General features: G+C 37.9%; 1 protein-coding gene across 1 annotated transcript in view; it reads right to left on the bottom strand.

The window, feature by feature from the left end:
• Window positions 1-7,965: 7,965 nt before the first annotated feature.
• ARMC4 (armadillo repeat containing 4) overlaps window positions 7,966-24,481 on the bottom strand; it is a 90,827-nt gene continuing 74,311 nt past the window's right edge. Inside the window, exon 19 of the mRNA XM_035319284.1 lies at window positions 7,966-8,443. Within this exon, the coding sequence (XP_035175175.1) occupies window positions 8,330-8,443 (114 nt within the window). The 3' untranslated portion in view covers window positions 7,966-8,329. The remainder of the gene's footprint in view (window positions 8,444-24,481) is intronic.

Below are 24,481 nucleotides of genomic sequence, written 5' to 3'. Positions count from 1 at the left end.
CCCCTTGAAGGTCAGTGAATGCTGGGATGCAAGGAGGAGACCTGACTCACAGGTTGTGTTGGGATTCACACTGCAAGAAAAAATTCTGTAAGCACTTTTGGAGCTCCCTTCTCATAGCAGAGTGAGGAGAGTAACTGGTATTGCCATGGACTTTCAAGCCTTTATGGAAAGGGGAGCAGCAAGACAATGGTGGGTGATGGATATCTTTACATCCATCTTCAGATTTCCATGCTGCTACCTACCGCCTGGAGCTGCCCAAGCGACCTGTCCCTGCTCACAGCAGGCTGGGCTTGCAGCACACCCTTGGCCATCGGGCCCTTCCCAGTGGCAGCCTGCAGCCCCTGATGGCTTGCACCATCATTTGGGTTGCAGTCAGGCAGGACATGTTTGCCCAGATCACGCTTGGCCAATGCAAAATCTTACCTGCCCAAGTGAAGTGAGAACTGAGGCCAAGGTTTCATGTATTTCTCCACAAACATTGTTGATTAAAACCTTGCCTGCAGGTGGCAGCCACCTTTTACAGCCGAGTTCTGTCCACATTCTCACTGCTTTGTAAAACCGCTACCAGTTGATTATATCTACACAATCTTCTTAAATCATTGGACTGTTTAGTTTTAGAAATGTAAATCTTGTGAACTTTAACAATTATTAACTTTCTCATTGGATTACATTCTTAGACAGTTTTATTGTTTCATGCTGCTGGGTTTTCCAGGGTTTTCTTTGGCTGGGTCAGCCCTTCTAAGCTGCCACTTAGAACTGCTATGAAAACACATGCCTCTGTGTGCCCAGCGCACGCCCTGCAAGACTCACGGTGGAAGTCATGGCCTGTTCACCATGCCATGGGATGTCCACAGATCTCCAGCGCTGGAGGTCTTCAGTCCCCACACGTTGCTTTTCAGATTTTTGCCTATTTTTGAGACACTTCCATGGCATGGACATACTTGTATTTGCCAACCTTAGGGCCCACAGCACTGGGAAACACGGTGGAGAAGCTCTGTGTTCAACCTCAGCCCTTTCAGGGACACAGACACTTACTGCAGATTGCAAAGAGATGCCTCACAGCCATAGAGCTGCTTCTGCTGTTCAGCAATTTGGCCAGCAATTTCTGAGGCCCCAGCATCGCAGCTGCATTTTGTCCTGGTTGTAATGGTTGCTCATGATACGGCATAGCTGTTCTTAGGCCACAGGGGTCCTCTCTTGGGTTGGCTTTCTCTGATGGAGACTCTGGGACTTGCAGAAGTTCTGAGGGTGTTGCAGGGGTGCCTGAGCCTGCGTTGCCCATCTCCCAGAGCAAGGATGCACATGGTAGAGTAAAGGGGGTTTTATTCTTATATCTGAAGTGTGTATTCTTATATCTTTGGTGTGGTGGGTATGGATGTGATAATCAACATGAGACATGATTTAAATTCTCTTCTAGCAAAAATTAAAGTAGTTTCTATTACACATTCCTACAACATTCAGAATGGATTAAGCAGTAATTAGATATCGTTAATTGCCAGTGGAATTAAAATCATAACGTAGCTCTCACTAACTGTGTTGATTTAGAAACACTGACAGTTGTGAATCTACACTGGTGCTTGTACAGCCCTAAGACTGGTGAATATGAGCACATCTACACAATGGAAGTGTCTTAAAGGTATGCAAAAATCTGGAAAGCAACATGGGGCAACCAAAGAAAGCTCTGGTTTGGGGGAGTGTTTTTTTGTTTGTTTGTTTGTTTTGTTTTGTTTTGTTTTGTTTTGTTTTTTTTTTTCATGCTGAGTTTGAAAAGACTCAGTTCCTTCAGAGAAATCACTCCTCTTTGTTTTGTACCTCTTCGTGCCACATCAGATCCAGGGCTTGGCAGTCACCTATACTCCTTAGTTGCTATGCTGAAAAACATTCACCTAGTCATTACATTCTGGGAAGCATACCAAGGCTGGCCCACAGATGTCCGCTTTCCCAAATATTTTTCCTTTTACATGACACCCCACCACAGACAGTTGTGGAATGGGCTGGAAGACGGCATCAATCTGACCATAACTTCTGCTTCTGAACCTACTTTGTCCCTCAGCTGCAAGTGCACATGGCATATTTCTCTCCAAGAGTTTCTCCAGCTCCACGGTATTTTCCTGCCTAGCCTCACACAGAGGTAAGGGCTAGGTAGTCTGCTATCCAAATGGCCTACTTGAGAAAGTCTGCCATATGTGAGTGTAATGAAGGTCTGCAGAGCAAGACTGGCAGCCACAGGAAAGGAATTTTCCATATTGGGCAGACTATTTGCCCATTGCTGGGCAAACCCAGCACTAAAGGTGACCATCCACGAGCCTCTGCGCAATCGCACCCATTGTGACTGAGCGCAGTTATGAACAACAGTGTGCTTTTAGCTAGAGTGGAGCAGCACGTGTCTCTTCACTGAGTGCATCAGAAGCTCTTTTCCTTTACGTTGGTTGCCCCCTGAAAAATGGGCAGAGGAAACCCACTTGTTTAAAACAAGGCATCATCCTACAGTGGGACTGAGCTTGGACCCAGTGAACCCCAGTTCCATAACCAAGGCTTATTAAACCGCTGGCCATCCACCACCAGTCTCCTTCTCATCTTTTTTTTTTTTTTTTTTTTTTTTTTGAGTGTCTGTTTGTCCCGGTATGGGTTCCCCCACCCTTCCGTCATTGGAAGGTTTAAGGCTGAGTGAAAAACCACGAATGGTCTTTGAACGTGTTCTGCCAAGTCTCTTTACAGTACAATACTGGCAGGAGTGAAACACTGGGGCCAGGCAAATATGCAAGCTTCATCACATTAAAGGAAGCAGAGCAGCACGGTTATTGCATCATTCTATGGCTTCCCAGACGTTGTTGTTATTTTTTCATTAGAGCAACAGAACTGCACTTGGTGCTTTTTGCTGAAGAGCCAAGGAGGCCCCAAAAGGCTGTCAACTGGAGAAGAGAATGCGGCAACTGGAAAGATGAGTGGTTTACTGCACTAATTTTATAGCACAGACTTTACCAGTCTGTGGTAGAGGGAACCGGCAATATGATCTGTGTTCACTTTTTTTTTTTTTTTTCAAAAAAAAAGACACATAGCCAAGTACTTAAAACTATTTGCTTGTTCAAGACAAGTTATTTGAAAGTTTAACTACTACTGAATCAACCAACATTTTTCAACACTAAATCATTTCAATTCCATATCATATGTTTTTAATTTTATCAGCATCTGTAACTTTTTAATTACCATTTTTATTAAAGATTTTTTTTCTTTTTTTTTCTTTTTTTTTCTTTTTTTTCCCAGAAGCAGTACACAAATGCCTAGTTATTTAATCTGGGCATTAGAACACGCAGTTCAAGGTTTGGCCATTGAAGCAAAACTCCGCTGCCAGATGCGCCCACCAGACCACAGGTGCTCCGAGTTGCTCTCCGTTGATTGCCAAGCTCCTTGGAGAAGCAAGGGGTGTCACAGCACGGCTGGACAAAATTTACCACCACAATTTTAATGAACAGTTTGGCCCCCTGGAAGCTTCCAGGCAGATTCCCACCTAACGAAGAGGGAAGAAGCTTTAAAGGCACTCGGGGTCCTGGCGCAATGGGGAGTTGCCTGGAAATTTATGTTTCATGACTTAATGTTTCATGGTTCGGCACTGGGATAATGTCATTCTTCTGGCCCTTGTCCAATACACACTCAAAGTGACAATATGCTGAGGTTCTGACTGGCCAACTACTATCTGGTCACCACATCAGCATTCCCAGCTGTTGGATGAAAACACATAAAATTAGTGGAGATGGTTTTGTGCTGCCAAAGAGATGTAAAAGTGATAGGGTTAGGCCACATTATATAATTTGGTAACCAAAGCCAAAGCTACCCTGTGTGGGTTTATGAACATTTCATTTGCATTTGAAGCAAAATTGATTGCAGTTGTCATAAAAGAAAGATCAAACAGTTGAAGGGTACTGTGCTCCCTATAGACTAGGTTAAAACATGTAACTCGCCAATGACAACAACTGGAAAAGAGAGCAGACCTTGCCAACTGGAAGGTGTCTGGCAGATAGCACAGAAACAACTTGAGAGAATAAACACAAGCCATGGTAATGCTGTCCGTGGAAATCCTTCCCAGCAAGCAACAAGTACTACTGAACTGATAACAACCAGGCAATAGGATGGGAAGCACACATTGTAGTGTAAAATTGCACTCCAGGAAAAGGTTCATGAAAATGGATGACTCTTGGCTGGCTTCAATGCCTGAAGCAGCAAAATGTTGAGCATTGAGGAACATCTCTGTTTAAGTGGAGGAGGGAACAATAATTGGTAAAATTATTTCCTTCAGAAACTGTGTAATGTAACTTCCCATGGCAGAACTACAGCTGCAGACACTTTGGTCCTGGCATGTTTCAGGTCACCAAAGCACGGATCAGGTTGTCTGAATTTAGCAGTGGCTAAGATACAGCATTGCTTCCTTCTGTTGTTCTGGATCCTGAGCAGTGTGTGGCAAAGTTTAAGTGGCTAAAGAAGAGGCAAACCACAATTTACAGTTGGGGAGACGTCAGCTTCTGCCTCTGGAAATGAGCTCTGCACGGAAACTTGAACACCACTGCTAAAGAAACACATTGCGTGTTTCCATTGCAGTCATTCTGCTGTCATGTGTAAAACAAATATTACTTTCATATAAATGTTTAAGGAACATCCATTTAATTTATTAAGAGATTAAATTCTTCAATTATATTATCTAGTTTGGCCTCCTAGGTCGATTCCCACCTGATCCGCATGTCAGCAGCTCATTTGACTTGTTTTAGGTGAAGTGGAATGAAAGAGAGAGCACAATTTCACACAAAGTGATCAGCGAGCCTAAAGCAAGTCAGTGATTCATGTCTCAGGACAGCCCCGTGAATCTCAAGCTCATTTATTCACCAAAGAAAGGTTTTGGTGATGGAGCAGAATAACAAAACCCCTAACATATCACAGATCCAGTGCATCCAGGCTGTGAAGTTTGTATTTCCCCAACAACGTGGAGACAGTATGGTGTGTCAGAACACACGCACTTGCCATTAGCATGAATGTTACAAGGAAACGAACGTAAATCCCAGATTTAAATGTGTAGTTTGAACATCCTGGGACAATTAAATTATTGATAATGGTTATCTGTCACCAAGCAATAAATCATGAACTCGTGGAGGGGTAAAAGAAAAGCTATCTTGCTGCTGACAGATGCACAGACTGAAAGATTTGGTGGGGCTTTAAGGTTCCAGAAGTAATTACATAAAGGTGAAAGATTTCTTCTCTTGCCCTTTTTTTTTTTTTTTTTTTTTTTTTTTTTTCTCCTCACCAACTATACATTTCCATACTGAAAACAACACTTTCCTGACAACTTTTCTTACTTGGCCTCTACATTTTGTGAAATTTTTATGAACATGAGGAACACAGCTTGAAGTGAGCAGCTGGTGAAGAGCAGGCCTGGCTTTATTGCTGTGAGCTGGAGCATGGTGCCCTGCACAAAAGGAGGAGCTGGCTCCCAAAATATTGAAAGGTGATGGATACTCTTTGCTGTTGGTAACACAGAGATGATGCTGATGGTAGCTGCAGATAAACTGTGGGCTGGAAAAAAGCTATACAAGACAATACAGAAAACAATATAGAAAGAAAACAAGGAGTGAGAAAGTGACAGCAAAGGAAGAACACAGAGACTGGCTGCCTTTCTGTCACTGCACTGCTGCAGCTGAAATAAGGCTCTGTATTGCGCTGAAAACAATATTGAGCTCCAGAACTCCGCACGAGCGTGTTTCCTAGGAGGCTACAGGTTTACGTGGGCAAGCAGCAGCTGGTGGAAAGGGAAAGGGACAGAGGCATTTCCCTGTCAGGCACAGGAGCAGTGGAGCGTGAGCTCGCTGCTGCCTGGTTATAAATGGTGGGAATGCCAGTCCCGGGCAGCCGTGGCTGCTGGAGCTGATGCCAAGGCTTGAATGGGGCGGCAGACGCTGCCAGGAGGGGGATGTGAGCAGGAACCAGGACCAGCTTTGTGAGCAGCCTTTTCAGGAGGCTGCGGTGTTGTGAAACTTAACACAGCTCTGCGGAGAAAGTGGAAGCTTGTCAAATGGACACGCTGTACTGCTCCCTTTAGGGGAGCCAGAAACCAGGTTCATTTATTCATTTTCCAACAGCTAAATCTTCTTATATTAATTATGTGAAATCCAGGAATTTTGGACAAAGAAAGATGTACTTTTTAATACTGATCCTTCAACTGTGTGGCGATCTGTATCGGTTTCAAAACTACTTCTCCTTGCATAGAACTTTAAAACTTCAGGCATGGCACAGGAAAAGAAAATAGCACAAATAATTTGGCTTAAATCTGGGATTAACTGTCTGAGACCTTAAAATAAAGACTTCAGATGAACTGCTCAGAGGCATACGGCCTACCAGCATGAGTGTGAGTGTCAAGCTGAGGCCATTTAATTGTCAGGAACATGACATTTATTGCCCTGACGCCTGTATCATAAAATTAAGTTTACTTTAGAATTTATTCCATATGAAATCCATGTTAAACAGTCAAGAGTGCCTTGAGAGGTCATGTTAAGGACAACAATTATCGTCAGGGAGTTTTTTTTTCTCCTACTACAGTAAGAAAAATAACATACCAGTTTACCTTATCTTTGTAAGCAAGAGAGTGACAAGCTGTTTGTATCTACAGCTTCTCTTGCAGGAACATAAATGGATAAATAAATAATACCAAGCCTCTCCTCTTCCAAATTAGTCAATTAATATTTAGAAGTACTTTTGCATATGGCAATGTAGCTTACGCTACTACAGCAGTGACATCAGTGTGATGACATGGATGCATTTATTTAAAATAACGTATGATGCATTTATTTAAAATAACGTATCATATCTATGGGTCTGAGCTGGAAAATAACTAAAATAGTATTAGCTTCATCACTGGTTGCTGATAGAACCTGTGACAACCCCATGACTATGTTGGTGTTTGCACTTACCAAAAAATACTAATTGGATTCATATTTTGATCTCCAGACTGTCAGCACCTGCCCGTAGTTCATTTCCTTAAAGATACTCTTTCCACCTTCCCTAAGGGCCCAATGCAATCCTCCTTTCTCAGGACTATATCGGGCTTCTAAAATGACATTTTAAATAAGCCTTTGTGTCTGCTTTAGAGAAAACACAAATGAAAGTTGGATTTGCATGATGCTTTCATTCGAAACTTCTGCTAAAAGTAAAATCAGTTGCTTTTAGTAGCCATGCCAGTTAGAGGAATAATAATTGACTTATAAACTGCTTCCAAAACAAGAAAATTGTTAATTATTAAATGAAGTAAAAAAAATCATTCAGAAGCAAGTACTTGACAAACACAAGTTATTTGAACATTTGGTGTAGTTTGTTTGTTTGTTTTCCAGTTTTGTCAGATGTCTGTGTCTGTAATTAAGACATTACTGCTCTCAAAGAAAGTGTTAGCATTATTTGTTGAGCATGGTATGTAGAGAGGGTCTCCTCGCTATAATATCAACAACTGATATCAACAATATGATTATCTGATATCAACAATATGATTATTGAAATTAGCTCTAATTTTGATTATAATTTTAATGCAGAAAATAAAGAAATTACTTCAATACAATGTTGTCCTCAGTTTAGAAAAAAAAAATCAGATAATGTGTGAACATAAATGTAATGCTCTACTTTTATTTACAGCTGCTAAATTTTAATTTGACTTAAACACATATGTTAATTAAAACACATTTCACCAGCTACTTATAAAATTAAGCCCTATTTTGTTTCATGTTGGTAGAAACAGGAAATTTGGAGTGATGTCTACTGCTAGAGCTGTTTGCAGTACTTATATAACACCAGATGTGAGATTGATGTATCTGTATTTTGCCCTCTCCTGTGAGTTGCAAGTGATCAAACAGGCAAAAACATAATGACAGGATGATTAGACAAATTTAGCACAAAGGAATTGTCTGAGACATTCATAAATTACCACCCAACCCCACACACGGTGATGGAAAATGTATTTATTGCAATGTCACAGATACACAAAACCATTTATATCCGCAACTAGTTTCAAATACAAGCTTATTAATCGTAGAAGGCACCTTAGCCATATCTTAACTGGTAGTCTTTTAAAAGATGCATTACTAAAAGATCCAGAAAACTAGGTGTGAGCAGTTTCTAAACCCCAGGTGTGACAAATCGTCAATATAAAAACAAATACCATTTTCCATAGATGAATTTTTGTTATTAAATTATTCTAATTTAAACGAGCTGTGTTATGACATACCGATGCTAGAAGAAGCCATCATGCATTCAGATGTAGCTGGATTGCAGTACAAGGGTGTTGGTAAAAGCTGTTGAAGCATCAGCCATACTTTGCTTTTTCTGTTGCCAGAGCCAATCTGCGAATGTTTGCTATGCAACCAGCTGCTGCCTCCTGCAGAGTTTCATCTGTTGAGCCCACCATAGTCAGTAGAAGCTACAAAAATATTAAAAACAGCATAAGAAATACAAAATGTATGCTATTATTTAAATAGTATTCAAATCATATTTTGAATAATTGGATGCATTTACTCACATATATATAAGAAAAAAAATATTGAAAATTATATTAACAAAAACCATTGTATTATATGTGTCCATATATATACATGCTTATGTATACTTTTGTATACCTATATGTATTAACATGCACATAGAGCACACCACTTTATATCTAATCACATTTGTACCCGTAATTTGATATTTCGTGTCTGATTTTCTATTTATTTTATCACAACTGCCTATTGGATCTGACTTGGATTTTTTTCTTGAAAGTAGAAATTGCGTATGTGTTAATTGAAATTATGGTTTCCCCTGAGGGCATACTAGTATATTTGTACATGCTCAAGATTTTTAATAAACAAAACCGTGCACTTTTTTTTTTTTTTTTTTTTTTCCTTGATCATAAAACTGGATCCATGTGAAAGGGACCCCCGTGTCCCATTGACTGTAATAGGTTTCTTTATTGTCACAGCAAAGCACTCACGTTAAACTGCTTGAGGGATACAGGTCTGGGCATACCATTCTTATATATTTGCATGTAAAAGTGAAAAAACAAAAGCTCGACAAAGGCACCAAACCTTTGGAGCAGATTCAGCTCTTCAGTCATGTGGAGTTCTTTACTCTGGAAGTCATTCAGTTTTTACAGTGGAAATTCCCTTGGAGTAAGGTACTGTTCAACACAAGCGTGACATAACACAGGCCTTGATGATAAAACATTTTTACATATCAGAAAATCATTAATAATGGTTTTGGATCTCTTTTCCTTAGTGTGTTGCAAGTCAGTGATGCAACTGCAACTGCAATATATGCTGGAAAACAGAAGACTCTTGCCTAGCTTAAATCAGCTCCACACAATCCTCACATTTCTGAAAATCTGCCAAGCTTAATGTGCGTCCAGGTATTTCGAAGCTCAGACAGCTCTAATTAAAACCTATATTTTCAGTCTGCAATACTTAGGATTCTGTGTTCACCCAAACAATGTTGAGTCAAACCACAAAGAAATCTGTTATCACTCAACTCCAGAGCATATTTTTCATACAGCTAAAATATTACATAAAATTATGAACTGCTAAATATAAAAGTATAAATTGAATGCAGACATCAAATTCATATGCTACCTTTTTCTAACCTTCCAGCAATCATGAGGCATGGGCCACAGCTGCACACATATGGCATTTGCTTATAGAGATCAAAGCATTTTATACTTGAGGAAGTATTTGTGTTAGCCAAATGTACAAAACAAGCATCTTGCCAGTCACTTTTCACCCTTTGACCCTTATATGTAACTTGTAAGAGTGCCTGTAATACGCCTGAATTATGTCAAAAAGAGTATTATGTAAATGAAGCATCAATAATTTTTTTTTCCTAGCAATTCTTCTTCCCAAAATTTTCATCAACTGTCTGTGTCCAAATAGCTAAATAAGAGCTCTCAAGGTGTGAACACTTCCAAAGGGCTACACCTGAGGTGACAGTATAGAAGAAAAGAAGACAATTAATGAGAAAAGTTTATATTCTTGGGCTTTATTTGCAGGAAAACTCTGGCCAGGTTTAGCAGCCAGTGAAGTCGGGGAAGTTTCACCACTGACTTGGGCTGGTGGCACGACGAAGCAGCATGGCTCTGTGCAGTGATCAAGCTGCCCTACACAGCACAAAGGCCAGAATGCAAGTCTTATCAGACACCTACCTTAAAAGAAATACCGCTGAATGAAGTTCTTTCTTCCTTGCTGATTTCCACCAGCTGATTCCTCATTAACTTAAAATGCTTTTTCGGGTGTCTTACAACTTTCTTGTATAACTTACAGAGGAAAACTGGTATAGATCCTTCTCATTCCTGACTCAAAACCAAAAATATGTATGTGCATACCGTTCGTACGGTGGTTTTGGTAATGCCATAAGTTTCAAATTTGGGAGCAAGGAAACTATATGCCATATGTGATTACTCACTGCATCTTCACAAACCTAGTGCAAGGCTTTTCAGTGTAGAGTGTGCAACTCAAACTTCCATAATAAAGTCAACATGAGATTTTTTTATCAGTTCGTGAGAGCAGACATTCATCATGAAATTAATATTTTGGAGAGGAATTGTTAAGTGGAAATATAGCAAAAAGTCAAAATAAACCTTTGTCTTTGTTATGACTTCATGTTAGGTGTCCTCAATACAAGGTTATTAATTTCTTCTTTTAGCCACCACTTCTGGGCTCAGAAGACTTGGGAAAATACTTTTTTTTTTGTGACTTTCCATGGTGAGCTCAATATTAAGCAATGACAATGGCAGTGGTGGGGGTTGGAGGGGGAGGGTTGTCTCTGCTTTTTATTGCAGCTACATGTTGGAGAATCAGAGTTTGGTGTCAAAGAACAACACATTACAGGAAATGGATTCAAGGTACCTTTGCAGATGCCTGAAGAATTAGTGGTATGCAACAACGCAAATGGCAATTTTTATAAAGATATTTAAACTGTTTTTTTTTTGTTTTGTTTTGTTTTGTTTTGTTTTTTCCTTCTGAGTTTGGGGGATCAAGGATAAATTGTTCTCTAATTTCTCATTCTTCTCAATCACTTGCCAGTTGCAACATCCATAAGAATTGCCGCGTTATACAAAATCCTGTACTACAGCATCTCAGGATTTTCAAAATATAAGTTCAAAGAAATATTCCTGGAAACACAGCCTTATACAGTTGCTGTCTCTGGGGACTGAGGATATACAGCACTATTTGCCAGTCAATTTATTCCACATATTAACAAGGGGACAACTGCAAAGATTATTAAAAATGCAAAATATTTCAGTGTAAGTAGGTGATTATAAATTTAGGAATCTAACTTCAAAGATTTGGATATAAATGCTATCTTAAATGAAATAAAAATTTATCCTTTTCTTATGCACCAGCAAAGGTATAATTCTCTTGCTTCCTAACTGCCACTTCTGGACCCTTTTGTGGGTTCAATTCAATTGACTACCAATTTGGGTCACCAGAAAATTCAGCTATGGAAATGTATGCATAGCTAGTATCCACAGATTGTATCAACATATTGCATGTATTTGACAAGTTCAAGAGAGTTTTTTTTTTTTTTTTTTTTTTTAATTCCAATGCACAAATGCAATGTTACATGTCCTTCTTCTTGATGCAATGTCCTTGAACTTCATGTATCCCTTCCCTTCACTGTTCAGGTATTGTTTTCTGACACATGTAAATGCTAACAGATGTGAGAAACAGTAAAAAGCATGTGGTATAAATGCTTCTTTCTGGCACATAAGAGGCACTTTCCATAGACAGAGAAAGCATTTGCAGTACTATGTAGACTTCATTTTCAGTTGGCAGGTATCGATATTCTAAGGCAATGGTCCAAAATTTTTTGCACAGTTAGCACGTCATACCAGTAAATAAGCACAAATACAAGCTGTTTGGAGAACGTACAGAGCATATGTAGCATTTATGGGTTCCAAAAGCAGGAGTAATACACAGCCAAATCATTTAAATATTCAGAACAATTAAGAAGATTTTGCTATTACTATCCCAGCTTTAAAATAGCAGACAACTGTGTGGCTGCGTTAGTGTAATGCAATCACAGAGTAACTCAGTGGAGGGGGTCTCAGAAAGTCTCTCATCCAAGGTTGTGCTCAAAGCAGGGTCAGCCCTGAGGCTTATATACCAGGTTGCTCAGGGTTTTATTCAGTCTGATCTTGAAAACCGCTGGGGTGGCAGACTGCACAGCCTCTTTAGGCAACCTGTTGCAGGGTTTGTGCCAGAGAGACAAGGCTTTCCCTACAGTCAGTCTCTCTTCTTTCAGTTTATGCCTGTTGCCTCTCATTCCCCAGCCACGTATCACTGTGAAAAGCTTTGCCACATCTTTTTGATGACTGACCTCCTTGTAAGTACTGGAAGGCTGCAATCAAGTCCACCTGAAGCTCTCTCTTCTCCATGCTGAAAAAAACACTTCCCTCAGTTTCTCCTCACAGGGCAAGTGCACCAGCTCTTCACCATCCTGGTGGCACTCTGCTGAGCTAGTTCAGGTTTATTCATGTCTTTCCTCTACAGAAGGGCCCACAGCTGGGTGCCATATTCCAGGTGAGATGTAATGAGTACTAAGAGGAAGAAGAATCACTTCCCTCAACCTACTGACTGTGCTCCTGCTAGTACAGCCCAGTACTGTGTCTCCTTTGTTGTCAGGACACACTGCTGGCTAAGGCTGTCTTCCAAAATCTCCATGCCCTTTTCAAGAAAACTCCTCCACTGCCAGTCAGTCATTTGCCAACATCACTGCAAGGGCAAGGGCAAGTGCAGGTGGAAGTACGAGTCCTTCTCAGGTGTAGGACCTGGCATTTGTCCTTGGCTGAATTTTGTAACACTCCCATTGATGTGCTCCAGCCCTTACCTTTGGTCAATCTATGTTGACTGTTGCCAGTCGTTGTCCCCTTCCTGTGCCCAGAAATGTGTTCCAAGAGGATTCTTCCCATAATTTCCTGACATGAGGCTGACCTCATGTAGTATCCCAGACCGGGAGGAGGAACTATTGCTCTGCAGACATGCTTGGAAAATTCTCCTTGCTGCATCTTATGCTCCCTGGCATACCAAAGTCATAACAACAGTTCTTCAGGGCAACAGTAAGAAGTAAGGGGGTAAGCCAGAATATTTGCTTGCATGTTCATGCATCATCAGTGATGCTGCCTTCTACTGATTGAAAGCACAGCTTCCTTACAATAGTATCTCTACAGTCACAAGATATCCAATTGAAAACCCATTTTTTCAAACAAGATGACACAAGAATCAACAAATCAACTTGCAAAAGTGTCCTTCCAAAATGTGTACGTTTCCCTGGATAAGTAAGACAGTAATAAAAATGGGCTATTAATTCCCATTTCTATGAAAATGTCTTTTTGAATTTTTCAGTTCTACAGAAGAAGTAGCACAAGGGGATTTTAATGCAGAAAAAGTGCAGACAAATTTTACATCAATAAACCCTAAATGTGACAAAAACTTGTAAGGTACTGAAGTGCCATGACCTGGGTACAATATTCCATAAGTATTCCATTTGCTACTTTCCTTTAGACATGGTCATTCACAGCCTCCAGCCTCGCAGGTGGGGGAAGCAGGAAATATAGGAAGTGGTGTTCTCAGAAAGAACTGTTTGCATGTATTCTTCTTTAAATAAGGGGTTATTTACTTAGTGTTTCTATATGTTTTCCAAAGCAGTGGACAGTGTAGAACAACACTGCTGGACAGAGGTTCCCGTGCTCATACAAAGCAGATACGGATCAGCCTAAGCTATACTCTGGAGTCCTGTGAACATGAAACCAAATAATGAAGAAAGATTAACTATCAAAATAATTTTAATGCCTTTTTTCTTTTTTCCTTTTTTTTTTTTTTTTTATTTGTTTGCTTGCTTGATTATATTTTTCTGCCCTGTAAAACAGATTTTATTAGATCATTTTTTTTGATCAGAAGGAAATATGGGCTAACTCCTTCAATAAGATTCATATCTATACTGGGAAGCTAGTCAGTTCACATAGAGCTTAAAATTCCTGGAACTTAAGACATTTACTTCAACTCAACTGCTGCTTCTATCTGCTGTGCTGGTGATGACATCTTGTAGATTGACATAACATTTCCAGTTGGTGGTAGGACTTGCCATTTTTATTTTTTATTTTTTTTTAAATTTAGATTTAGTATCTGACTTCTTTTACATGCGACATTTCCTAAAGGATACTAAATTTCTAGCACTGTGATTTTCTAATTGCGTAACACTTTTTTTCCAAAAAAGACATTTTTCACATGCTTTTTATAAACCTAACCTAAAAAATACTTTAAATAAAAGCATATGGTGGAAGCTTATCCAAGAAAGTATCAGTCTAGATCCAGGCAGCATTTTGCTAACTTTCAACACCATATTGCACACTGGAAAATATTAAAGCACCTAGTTTAAGTGTTGTGTTACACATATTCCTATGAAAATATTTCTTAAAAAAATAGATTATAAATAATAAAACATACTCTACAATCAAAGCATAATGAAGGTTAAGCTAAGTCAGTTTCTAAATTAAAATTCAGGCCCATTTCCTGATTTCTTCTTTCAGCAGAGTGAAAGGATGCCCCATGTACCAAGCACAGACTCCTAAGAAGAAGATGCTCAAGCAAGTTCTGTGGTGTTTTCTCTTTTTTTTTTTTTTTTTTCTTACTCATGTGACACAAAGAGAATAGATTTCAGATGTAAAGCTTTTGGGCCAGGGAACACTGAGTTAGTAGAGGTAGAAAATCCAGTACCAGTGAAGGCAAAAGATGGGCAGGGCAGATATCCAGTGTGCTGACTGCCTCTCACACAAGACCTCCCCTCTCCAGGATGAAAGTCAGAGCAGCCCCTGACGTGGCCCAGTTCACTCTGAATGCAAAGAGGAGGAACTGAAACACTCTGGCTGGGCTGGGAGAGATCCGAGCAAGATCCCACCTTTCTTTATTCCTTTCCTCTTTCATTGCTGTCTTTCCTCTTCTCTCTCTCCTGAAACTCATCTCCATTCTAGCAGCCATGGAGAAAGGATAACATCCCTTCAGTGTCAAGTCAGGCAGACTAGGGTATGAGAAGGTCTAAAAGATGCAGCTTAAGCTAAGGTACACCCGAACATGGTGGCAATCAGCTAGCTGGGCAGGAGCTGTCTCTTCTTTCTCGTCTTTCCCTTACTCCTTAAAACAAACAAACAAGCAAAAAACAGTGAAGGAGAGTGCAGGGGGAAACCTGTACCCTTTCTGCAAACAGCTGCAGGACATGTTAGGGTGAGAATAAACTTGTCTACAGTTTGTGGTGCACTTCCAGGTATTAAATCACCTCACCTGCTTTAGAACTTAGGATTTACCCTCTGCAAGTGATTACTTTTTTTCTCTGTGACTGCCTCTGACAAAGCAGCTCTTAGGTAAGTTGAATCCCACAAGATGCTGGGAAACAAGGGAGAAAGAACAGGATGTCTTGACAGATTCAGTGAATTCTGAACATCTAATTATGGTAAACTCACATGAGATGTTTACTATTTCTTTAGAAATCAATGGTTTGAGTGGACTTCCACTGATTTTGTCATGATAGATGTACAGTTTATAATTCTTCTGCATACAGCTCCCCCTCATCCTCCTCTTATTACAGCTAAACTTAAGAGCATTTGGGTCAAGGGCCATCTTTCTCCAACACATCTGAATTGTGTTTACTACACTCTTGAATAGAAATCCTCTTGGACAAACACTAATAAAATAATAGATATATATGTATATAGCTCTCTTATTGTCCAATAAGGCTAAATGTGGCATTGCTTCACTTGTTGGAAAAATACATAAAACCTGAATGCCTATAGGAAATTATAACACAGTACATGCTCTAAATACACATACATACTCACAAGTTTATATACAGGTAGAAAATATGAACAAAATACTCTTCAGCTCTTTTTATACCTCATCTGTATTACCTGTCTATTTTGTATAATCATATAATTTTTAGGGGAGGGTGCCCCAATTCTGCACAAAGACATAACAAAAGGGCGGAGAATTCTGAATATCAATGATAAGGAAAATGTGAACAAAATGCTATATGATAAAATGCAGAAAGGTTTTAAAACTTTGTAAACTTGCAGGCCACCTTAAAATACACTAAGTTGAAAGGTTTTCCCATCTCAAGTTGTTAGTCATTGGACTTCAGAGGGATATTTCCCACCATTTCAGATGTAACTGAGTATAAACATATAATGGAAAGGTAATATAGCTAAATAAAACTAGTAATAAAAACGCCTTTGAATCTTTGTTTAAAAGGTACACTTATATGCAACCAATCAGGGTCCTTAAGGGCAGATAGTTTGAATCTACATTCAGCTGTAAGAAGTTTGGTACAATATTAAGAAAGAATTCAATCATCATGAGCATTCCAACGTACAAAAGAGTCTTACAGGATATGAAATTCATCCCACAAAAAGCAATAGGCAGATCTGATAATCCAGAAGTGATGAAGCCCAAGGTCTTACAGCACAGTTTTATTTGAACCACTTTCTCTATTTTATTTTTATTTCATTGTAGTTTTCAAGAGAAGATTAACATATAAAAGGCTTTTGGTGGGATAGAGAGAATAAAGAACTTTCTCATAACATCAATACAGTGACATAAAAAAAGCTTTTTTCAATTCACTGGAAATTCATTGTACTAAAACAGGAGTCTGCTTACTTGCTGCATGTAATGGATGTTCAAAACAGTAGGCTTATGCCATGGATGTTCTTTTCCTTTCATAATTTAGTCTGGTTCTATAACATGTTGGGGATTATCCTTCCCTTATTTTGCTGCAGCCTAACCATTTTTTGTTTTTATTCCCTGCTTATTTTCAGTATGTATCTGATATTTTATGCCTGCTCTTTCACATTTTGCTTTTTTTTTTTTTTTTTTCCTTTTAAAGGAGCATGACTTTTACCTTGCCCTTCCTTCCCAAATATTACTGAGGAGGTAGTATAGGAAATTGAAGAAAGATCTGCTAATTCAGTTTTGGTTTTCCAATTATTATTATTTTAACTAATATTAATATGAATACTGTTAGGTTGTCTCTGTCTGTCTGTCTCTAGCAGTCATAAAAAGGCTTCACGAAAGCCAAGGGAGGGCAGATGCAAATAAACTCTCAGGAACAAGTCAGAGAAAAAAAAGCTGTCCAGGAACCCTCACATCTGGTTCTGCACGACTTCTCAGCTCTCTCTTCGACTTCCCTGAAAACATTGTGCATTTGGTTCTTTAGTTTACCTGTTATTCTTGAAGTACACCATGACCAGTCTGTCTTTAAAGACAACATTGAACTTCAGCAAAGAGAAACCACGGTTTCCAGACTACTGACAAACTTTGCAGTTTTTATCTCAAGCTGTATCTTAGACTGAGAACAAGGTCCAAAACCTTACTGTACTAGTATTTTAAAAGTACGTTACATCTACTGGTATTGCTGGACTGACTTCAAACTCTCTTCTGTATTCAATTCCAAGTACTGATTTTGATCTCTAAAGTCAATATAGATTTAGATCCAATGGTCTAAGTGTCTGTCTCGCTGCCTATGTACGATCATAATAATCAAAACCAGTGGGATGCTTTTGCTAGTAAACATTACGTATCAAAGTCTGGGGATAAAAGCAAGATAGCCATACTACAGACCCATGCAATAGCATTTATTTCAAATAACAAGACAAAGTATTTTAAAGATCTTTTTTCTTTTTTTTTGGTAGTGTACTGGAAGGCTGATCTATAATCTCATGTTTTGAGATGTGTGGGTGGCAACAGTACATACATTTACATAAACTGGAAGAAGACTGGCATTGTTCGATTTATAGTCTGTTTTTAAACTAGCAAATGTACCAGAGAACATTCAATTAGAACACTTTATGAAACTAGCACAGTTATATATATATAGATAGTCAAAATTAATAAATGACTTTTGTAATATTTTCTGGGTAGGTTCCAAGATGAAAGTGTAGAATTTAGTAACAATAATTTAATTTATTTAATTTATTTAATTCTTCACATTTGGATCTCCTTTTTAACTGAAGTTAATTTCTCCAAACAAAACATATTTAACATAAAATAAAATAAACACATATATAACTACACTATCCCTTTGGATACAACTAGGATGTCTTCCAGTCTAGAAAGACAGTAATTTATCTTAGGTCAAAATATGAGATGTGTATTTGAACTGATTATTTTTTTGTTGGTCTTCCTGTATTAACTTCTTTCATGTTAGGGCACTACTAAGCATACCTAGTAAACAGCAGTTACATTAAACACAGAAAAAAAAAAAAAAAATAGCACAGCATAAGTGATTGTATAGATGATATGAACACAGCTCAGCTTTATTCATATAAATACAAAATTCTGAATGTAAGAAAGAAAAAAAATACCTGGGACCTTTCATGGATAAACGTCTGTGTATAGTCCACATTTTTTTCCTAACTGTAAATTTCAAAAACTACCTCTCCTTCCTTGTTTTCTACTTTGTAAGTTTTTTTGATATTCACATTTGCCAAAGTGTGTATACACTAACAATTTTTGTATTAGTCTTTTTTTTTTTTTTGTCACTGCTTTTTTGAGGTATGGAGGACATCAGACAGAGAATTGAATGTATGGTATCAAGGAAAAAAAAATAGAAGCAACAATGAACACAGAGTGGAAGTTACTACTTTTTCAGATTGTAAAACTGCTTCTATTTTGTTATTAGACAAGAACATAAGGAATGAGTTATTTTACATTGAGGATTCAACTTCCTTAAATCAACCCAAATTTCAGAATGAGTTGAACATTGTTTTATGAACACTGTCTGATATAGTGACCATAAAATATATTTCCTAGTGCTGGAAATTTGTATGCTTTCATAAAGGGTATGCTGTAGAAAAACATTACCATGGACACTTATTGTGACAGACATATGTTTTTTTTTTTTTTTTTCCAGGTCATTTTCAACTAACCTACTTGTGAGTTGCATATAGTTCACAAGAGTGAAGTTAGACAGAATTTTTTCAAAAAAAGAAACATCTCCCCAAAACCAGTTCAGGACTCACACTGGCCATTGCTTGAGTGGCTGCTGATTTTTTGAAGCTCTGTGTGATCAGAGATTTTTAAAGACACTGCATAGCCTGCAAGCAGACAATAATACCTGCCTGCCTTATGTGTGTGTGCCTGTCAGGAAATACCAGGGACCTTCATCTGCTTCCTTCACCTTCTAAGGACATAACTATGACATAGGGAATTATAAATACATTAATAGAAGTTAAATCTAAAACTCTCATTGGATTAGAGAAAAAAAGTCTGTTATTCAACCTTTTTACTAATTGCTCAACTTTATTTCCAGGCTTCAAATTTTGGGGATGTTTTTGGCTCATTTGTTTGGGCGTTTTTAGTTTTCTAAATAGAAAGTTCTAGTTATGCTTGGGCAAGTGGAGGTTGTAGCACAAGTATAAAAGCTCTGCCATAGCTGGTTAAAACATGTGGGGGAAGATGTGAAAATTAATTTTCTAAAAACATGCAAACTTATACTTTATTATGGAAGAAAAAAAAATCATGTGGACTTTCTAGAAGAATGCTACCATAACAGAAAGCTAAACAGAATCCCTACTGATACTCTGCACTCTGCATGGTAGATGCTGTGTATTCCAGGTAGCATGAAAAGGTTGAAAGGTTGGTTTACCAGCTACCCAAAATATTATTTCATAATGCTTATGTTAGCACAAGCACATTATTAACGGAATGTTGGATGTTTTGGGGTGAGAATACTTGGGGCACATTGCAGCCTAACTGTAACACTAATGGGAAGCTAGTGTAAAACAAAGCTCTACTCATATATAATGAATGTGCTCTTTTTCATCCTTTGGTTCACAACTGAAAAAAAGCTACTTTTTCAGGAAAACATTCTATGACATCCTTGAATGATGATAAAAATAAGGCACTTACCAACCCTTCCATTTTTATGCAGATTAGTATTTGATAACAAGCGGTTTCTAGAAATACAATTCTCTCATACACATCTGTGATACTCAAGAATTAAACAAAATAACACTTCTTCTCCCCACTCCCTAGGAAGTTTGCATGAATTTAAAGAAAAATAATTCTTATGCAAATTGCACAAGGATTCTGGGATAATGAGATGAAGAGCAGAGAGATTAATGGAAACAGCATGAACAATGAGAAGCAAATCCAAGATCCAAAGTCCGGGCTTCAGGGTGTCCTTAACACTATGTTACAAAGGATTTTTATTTGTCCAAGGACATTATTGCCTTGCCCAAACATGGACCTATTTTTAGTGCGAACAAATTGTTACCGAACGTCCCTTTGCATCTGCTGCACATGTGTAGTGTGCCATAGGGTCTCTTGTAGTAGATGCAATACTTTCATGAATGATAAAAACTTTGCACTGAGCTGTAATGTACTTGCACTGGAGATTTGGCATGGCTCAGTATTGTGAATTGCAGTTTGTAATCAGCTGTCACCTGTACTGCCATGAAGGACTAAGTATTGTCAGCAAACTTTGCAATCTCACCTTTTACCATCTTTTCCATTATCGTTTCTGAAATACTGAATGACAAGATCCCTTGGTTGCAAAACCTGATCCTAATTCCTAATTCCTACACTTCGAGTCCTCACTTCTAGCCAGTTATTTATCCTTTCTAGGATTTTGCTTCCCTGTGACATAGCAGTTTGATTTCTTTACGAGTCTTTGGTGAACAGTTCTGTTTAATGCCCTCTTAAAACCCAAGAGGGGTAAATCCAACACTTAAAAACAACAAGAGGATTACTGCACATGGATAAAACTATATGGCAACTGATGAGAAGATGAAACGCTTTATGAAGCAAAATACTAATAAAACATTATCTCTACAGTGAATGTCCAAGAAATCCAGGACAAAAGTATGATGGACCATAGTGAGATATATACACACTCCATTAAGCCTATAATGCTTGCTGAGTCCAGCAACTATGTCTTTGCATTTCTGTATAGGAGGTAAGCCAATCTAATGACTTTTGGATTTGTTCAGGTTTCACAGGTACAATGTATACAGATAAAAAGAGCAAATAAACCTGGATTCATCCCACATACCTCTGATCAAGACAGGCAGTAGCCAAGTGGTAGTGAAAGAGAGGACCTCCCCAGGGCAGTTCTGGTTTTAGGTGTTCTAAATATGTTTTGGAGATCTTTAATGCTTGCACATTGCCACAGGAACCTATATTATGTATCTCACCCCAAGTCCAGTGGTTGGAACTGTAATACATGCATGGCAGTTTGGAAGTACCTTTACGCATGCCTACTTTCTCAATTCTATACCATGGACAGTTTCTTGATTTTTACCTTTATTTTCAACAGAAATGCAATGAGTAGACTAGGTACAATCTAAATTCACTTACTATCTAGCTTTCTGGATTCCCCAGATGGGAAGATAATGTATAATTTGCAATATATCAGGCTCCTTCGGTAATTGACTAGAAATACTGACCAATATTTTCTTACTTTAAGATTCATTTTTTCTTCAGAACTTCCAGAGATTAAAAGTTATCATGAAGTGCTGCAAGAAATCCTGCACTGACTAGTAACAGGTAAATACAGTCAATTAAGATTCTTGGTGATAAATGCAAAATTAAATGAGATTTTAAATAAAATTAAGTCATATGTGTCTAGCAGAAGTTATCTTTTAGCTTTTACTTACAAAGGGTTGTTATATAATCACCATTACAACTATGATTCACAATCTGATCCAGCCCTCACCGAAGTCCGTGACACAATCCTCATCGAGCTCATGTTCCCTAGAAGCATGGTCAAGTCTTTAGACTATGCCAAAATATAGAACACTGAACAGAAACATTAACACTAGGACTCATCTCATAATCTACACATTACAAAAGGACTTCTCAGAATTTATACCTTGAAAGTGACAGCAATAAGATGTGCCATTTACTAAAAGACAGTGCAGAGTGCTCTTTGAAATGGCAACATAAAAGAGATTACAATGACTAGGGCTCAAAGCCAATTATAACTGAGTGATAGATTCTGTTGGAAAAAAGAAGAAAAAAGACGGTTTCATAGATGACAACATGGAACACATACTTTGGTCCACTAAGGACTCCTGAGTGACAATTCAGCCTCTATATATATGTATAAGTATGAATCTATGCATATGTGTAGATATTGTTCTTATTATTTCTTATACTCATCTTCTTTGAATAGCTCCTTACATAAAAGGAAACTATTTTTGATCAGCTGAATGCCAAAAATAATTACCTGGCATTCTGCCCTTGTGCATTAAGCCCAGTAACTCTCATATTCTGATTATTAGAATTCAAAATTCTAATATCTGACAATGTAGCTATTATTCCATAAATATTAAAATATTTCAATATTCTTCTTTCTTATTATTGCCAAATTATAAAGAAATATTTCACATAGTCACAAGGATGAGACTTGGTACAGGGAGCTAAACAACTGCAAGAAGCTGCTCTGTGTATTTCTGTGGTTTAGAAATAGTGCCAAGTCGGAAGGAAAAGACATTCTCTGAATTTTCTAAAGCAAGATAAATACAGAAAAGAAATATAGATGAAAGATGGAACAGCTATCTATGGACTCTGCCAGATTCCTTGGCTTTTTGGCACACCTATTGAAGCTGGCAGACTTAGCCAGTAGCAATCTTTTCCATTAAAAGAAGCAGCATATATTTTGGTTTAACATACTTTGTTTGTGCATTTTTAAGCTTCAAATATGTCTATTTAATTTTTTTTAATGATTCCTTCTGCACAGTTGGCTGCAATCACACTTATTTTAAGCGGCTCATTTATCACTAAAAGAGCTGCAGGGCACAGCTACTGTTAAACAGCTCCAACAAACCTACAGCTTAGTGGGACAAGCTTCTTTTTATAAGACTAAAAGATGTTTAAATTGTGCCAAGAGGAGCTCTATGCCAGCCTCTAGGTTTGTTATCCAAACGTTACTAAATTAGAGGTCTCCTGAAGCACAGGGTTTGGGCAAAGATAAGCTGATCTCCCCTGGCCGGCTTATTGTTCCCATCTGGAATCAGCCAGATTTTAACAGAACACTTGCTACGTATCATAAACTTTAGTAGTGTGAAATTTTGAAAAATCACCTCAAGTCTGAGGCTTAACCTACATTGAAGCCAAACTTTGGCAATGTTGCAAAAGCAAAATGTTTTACGTATAAGTTACCCCTACTTTATGAATGGTGAAATTCTGCTTTGTTATGGAGGTAGAGGCTTACTGGGTTCTGCTTCCTGGAGCTGAAACTGTAAGGAAAATGTTCGCACCTGGCAGCTGCCAACACAACAGAAACTGTGGTGATGTAACATTGTCAGTTATCATTAATCCTTCCGAAACAAAACAAAAAATGTCAGTATTGGACTTAGTTTATGGAAATTGCATATGAAATATGCATATGAAATTTCAAAGTGTGATGTGATCAATACATTTGTGGGTGAAAGAACTGGGCATACTTTCTGCAGCCAACAGTCATGCAGCGATTTTGCCATCTAGTACCCTCTTTCTTAGCATCCAAGAACTGCAACAACTAATTTACAAAAAGCAACAGGCACCAACCAGCTTGGAGTATGTGCCAAACACATTGTGTCTCCAGCCTGAACTGTGGAGCCTGGGTAAGGCAACCATGGCGATTAAAAAGAGGATACTTCTAAACTGAAATAAAAAATGTAAATATGTGAATATGCAAGTATATGTGTATTGTACATAGATAATATCAATGTATAGACATGTTAAATATTTTGGATTTTTTTTTTTATATATATTTTCTTAAACCTTTTTTAATAACATAAAACTATAATTTGTTCTCATTGCTCCCACCACAGACCATGCTCCCCTCCAAACAAATCAATTTTTTTCTAAAGAAGTAGGTGTCAGTGCTTTTGCATTTCAGTTTCTGAACCTCAGATATATATGGCTTATGCCAAAGAGATGTTTTTTGAAAGATTTCAGCAGAAATTTCTAGCAATTTTCTTCCATATTTTTTAATTCACATCTATTTATTTCACAAAGATGGTCTTATGAAAGTCTTTTCACATTAAAAAAAAATCAAAAAAATTAGTAGGGATTTATGATTTTAGCAAACAAAGACCAATATTCTGGAAGCACTGTGTAGTAAAAAATATGAAAATGTATTCTTTAATACAGTCATTATAAGAAAGTATAAAAGAACTCTCCAAATAGTAAATCTGCTTCTCACAATAACATTCATAAATCACAGTTAAACTATTCTTATATATTAGAGTATTACATTGAATTGAAGAGCCTATGTGTGATCAATTAACCTTTCTACCATTAAGAATAGAAATCAAAAAGCACAAACACTTCATATATTAATTCATAAAACAATTTAGAAAATACATTCTAGCTATTATACCTTGTTTGAGAAAATAAAAGTTAACAAAATGAAAAGCAACCATGCAACTATTGAGGCTATAGCACTACGAGAAGACAAG

This window comes from Oxyura jamaicensis, chromosome 2, assembly GCF_011077185.1.
Source record: "Oxyura jamaicensis isolate SHBP4307 breed ruddy duck chromosome 2, BPBGC_Ojam_1.0, whole genome shotgun sequence".
NCBI lineage: Eukaryota > Metazoa > Chordata > Aves > Anseriformes > Anatidae > Oxyura > Oxyura jamaicensis.
Note: the sequence above shows the minus strand (reverse complement) of the source record. Positions and strands in the feature narration are given on the sequence as shown.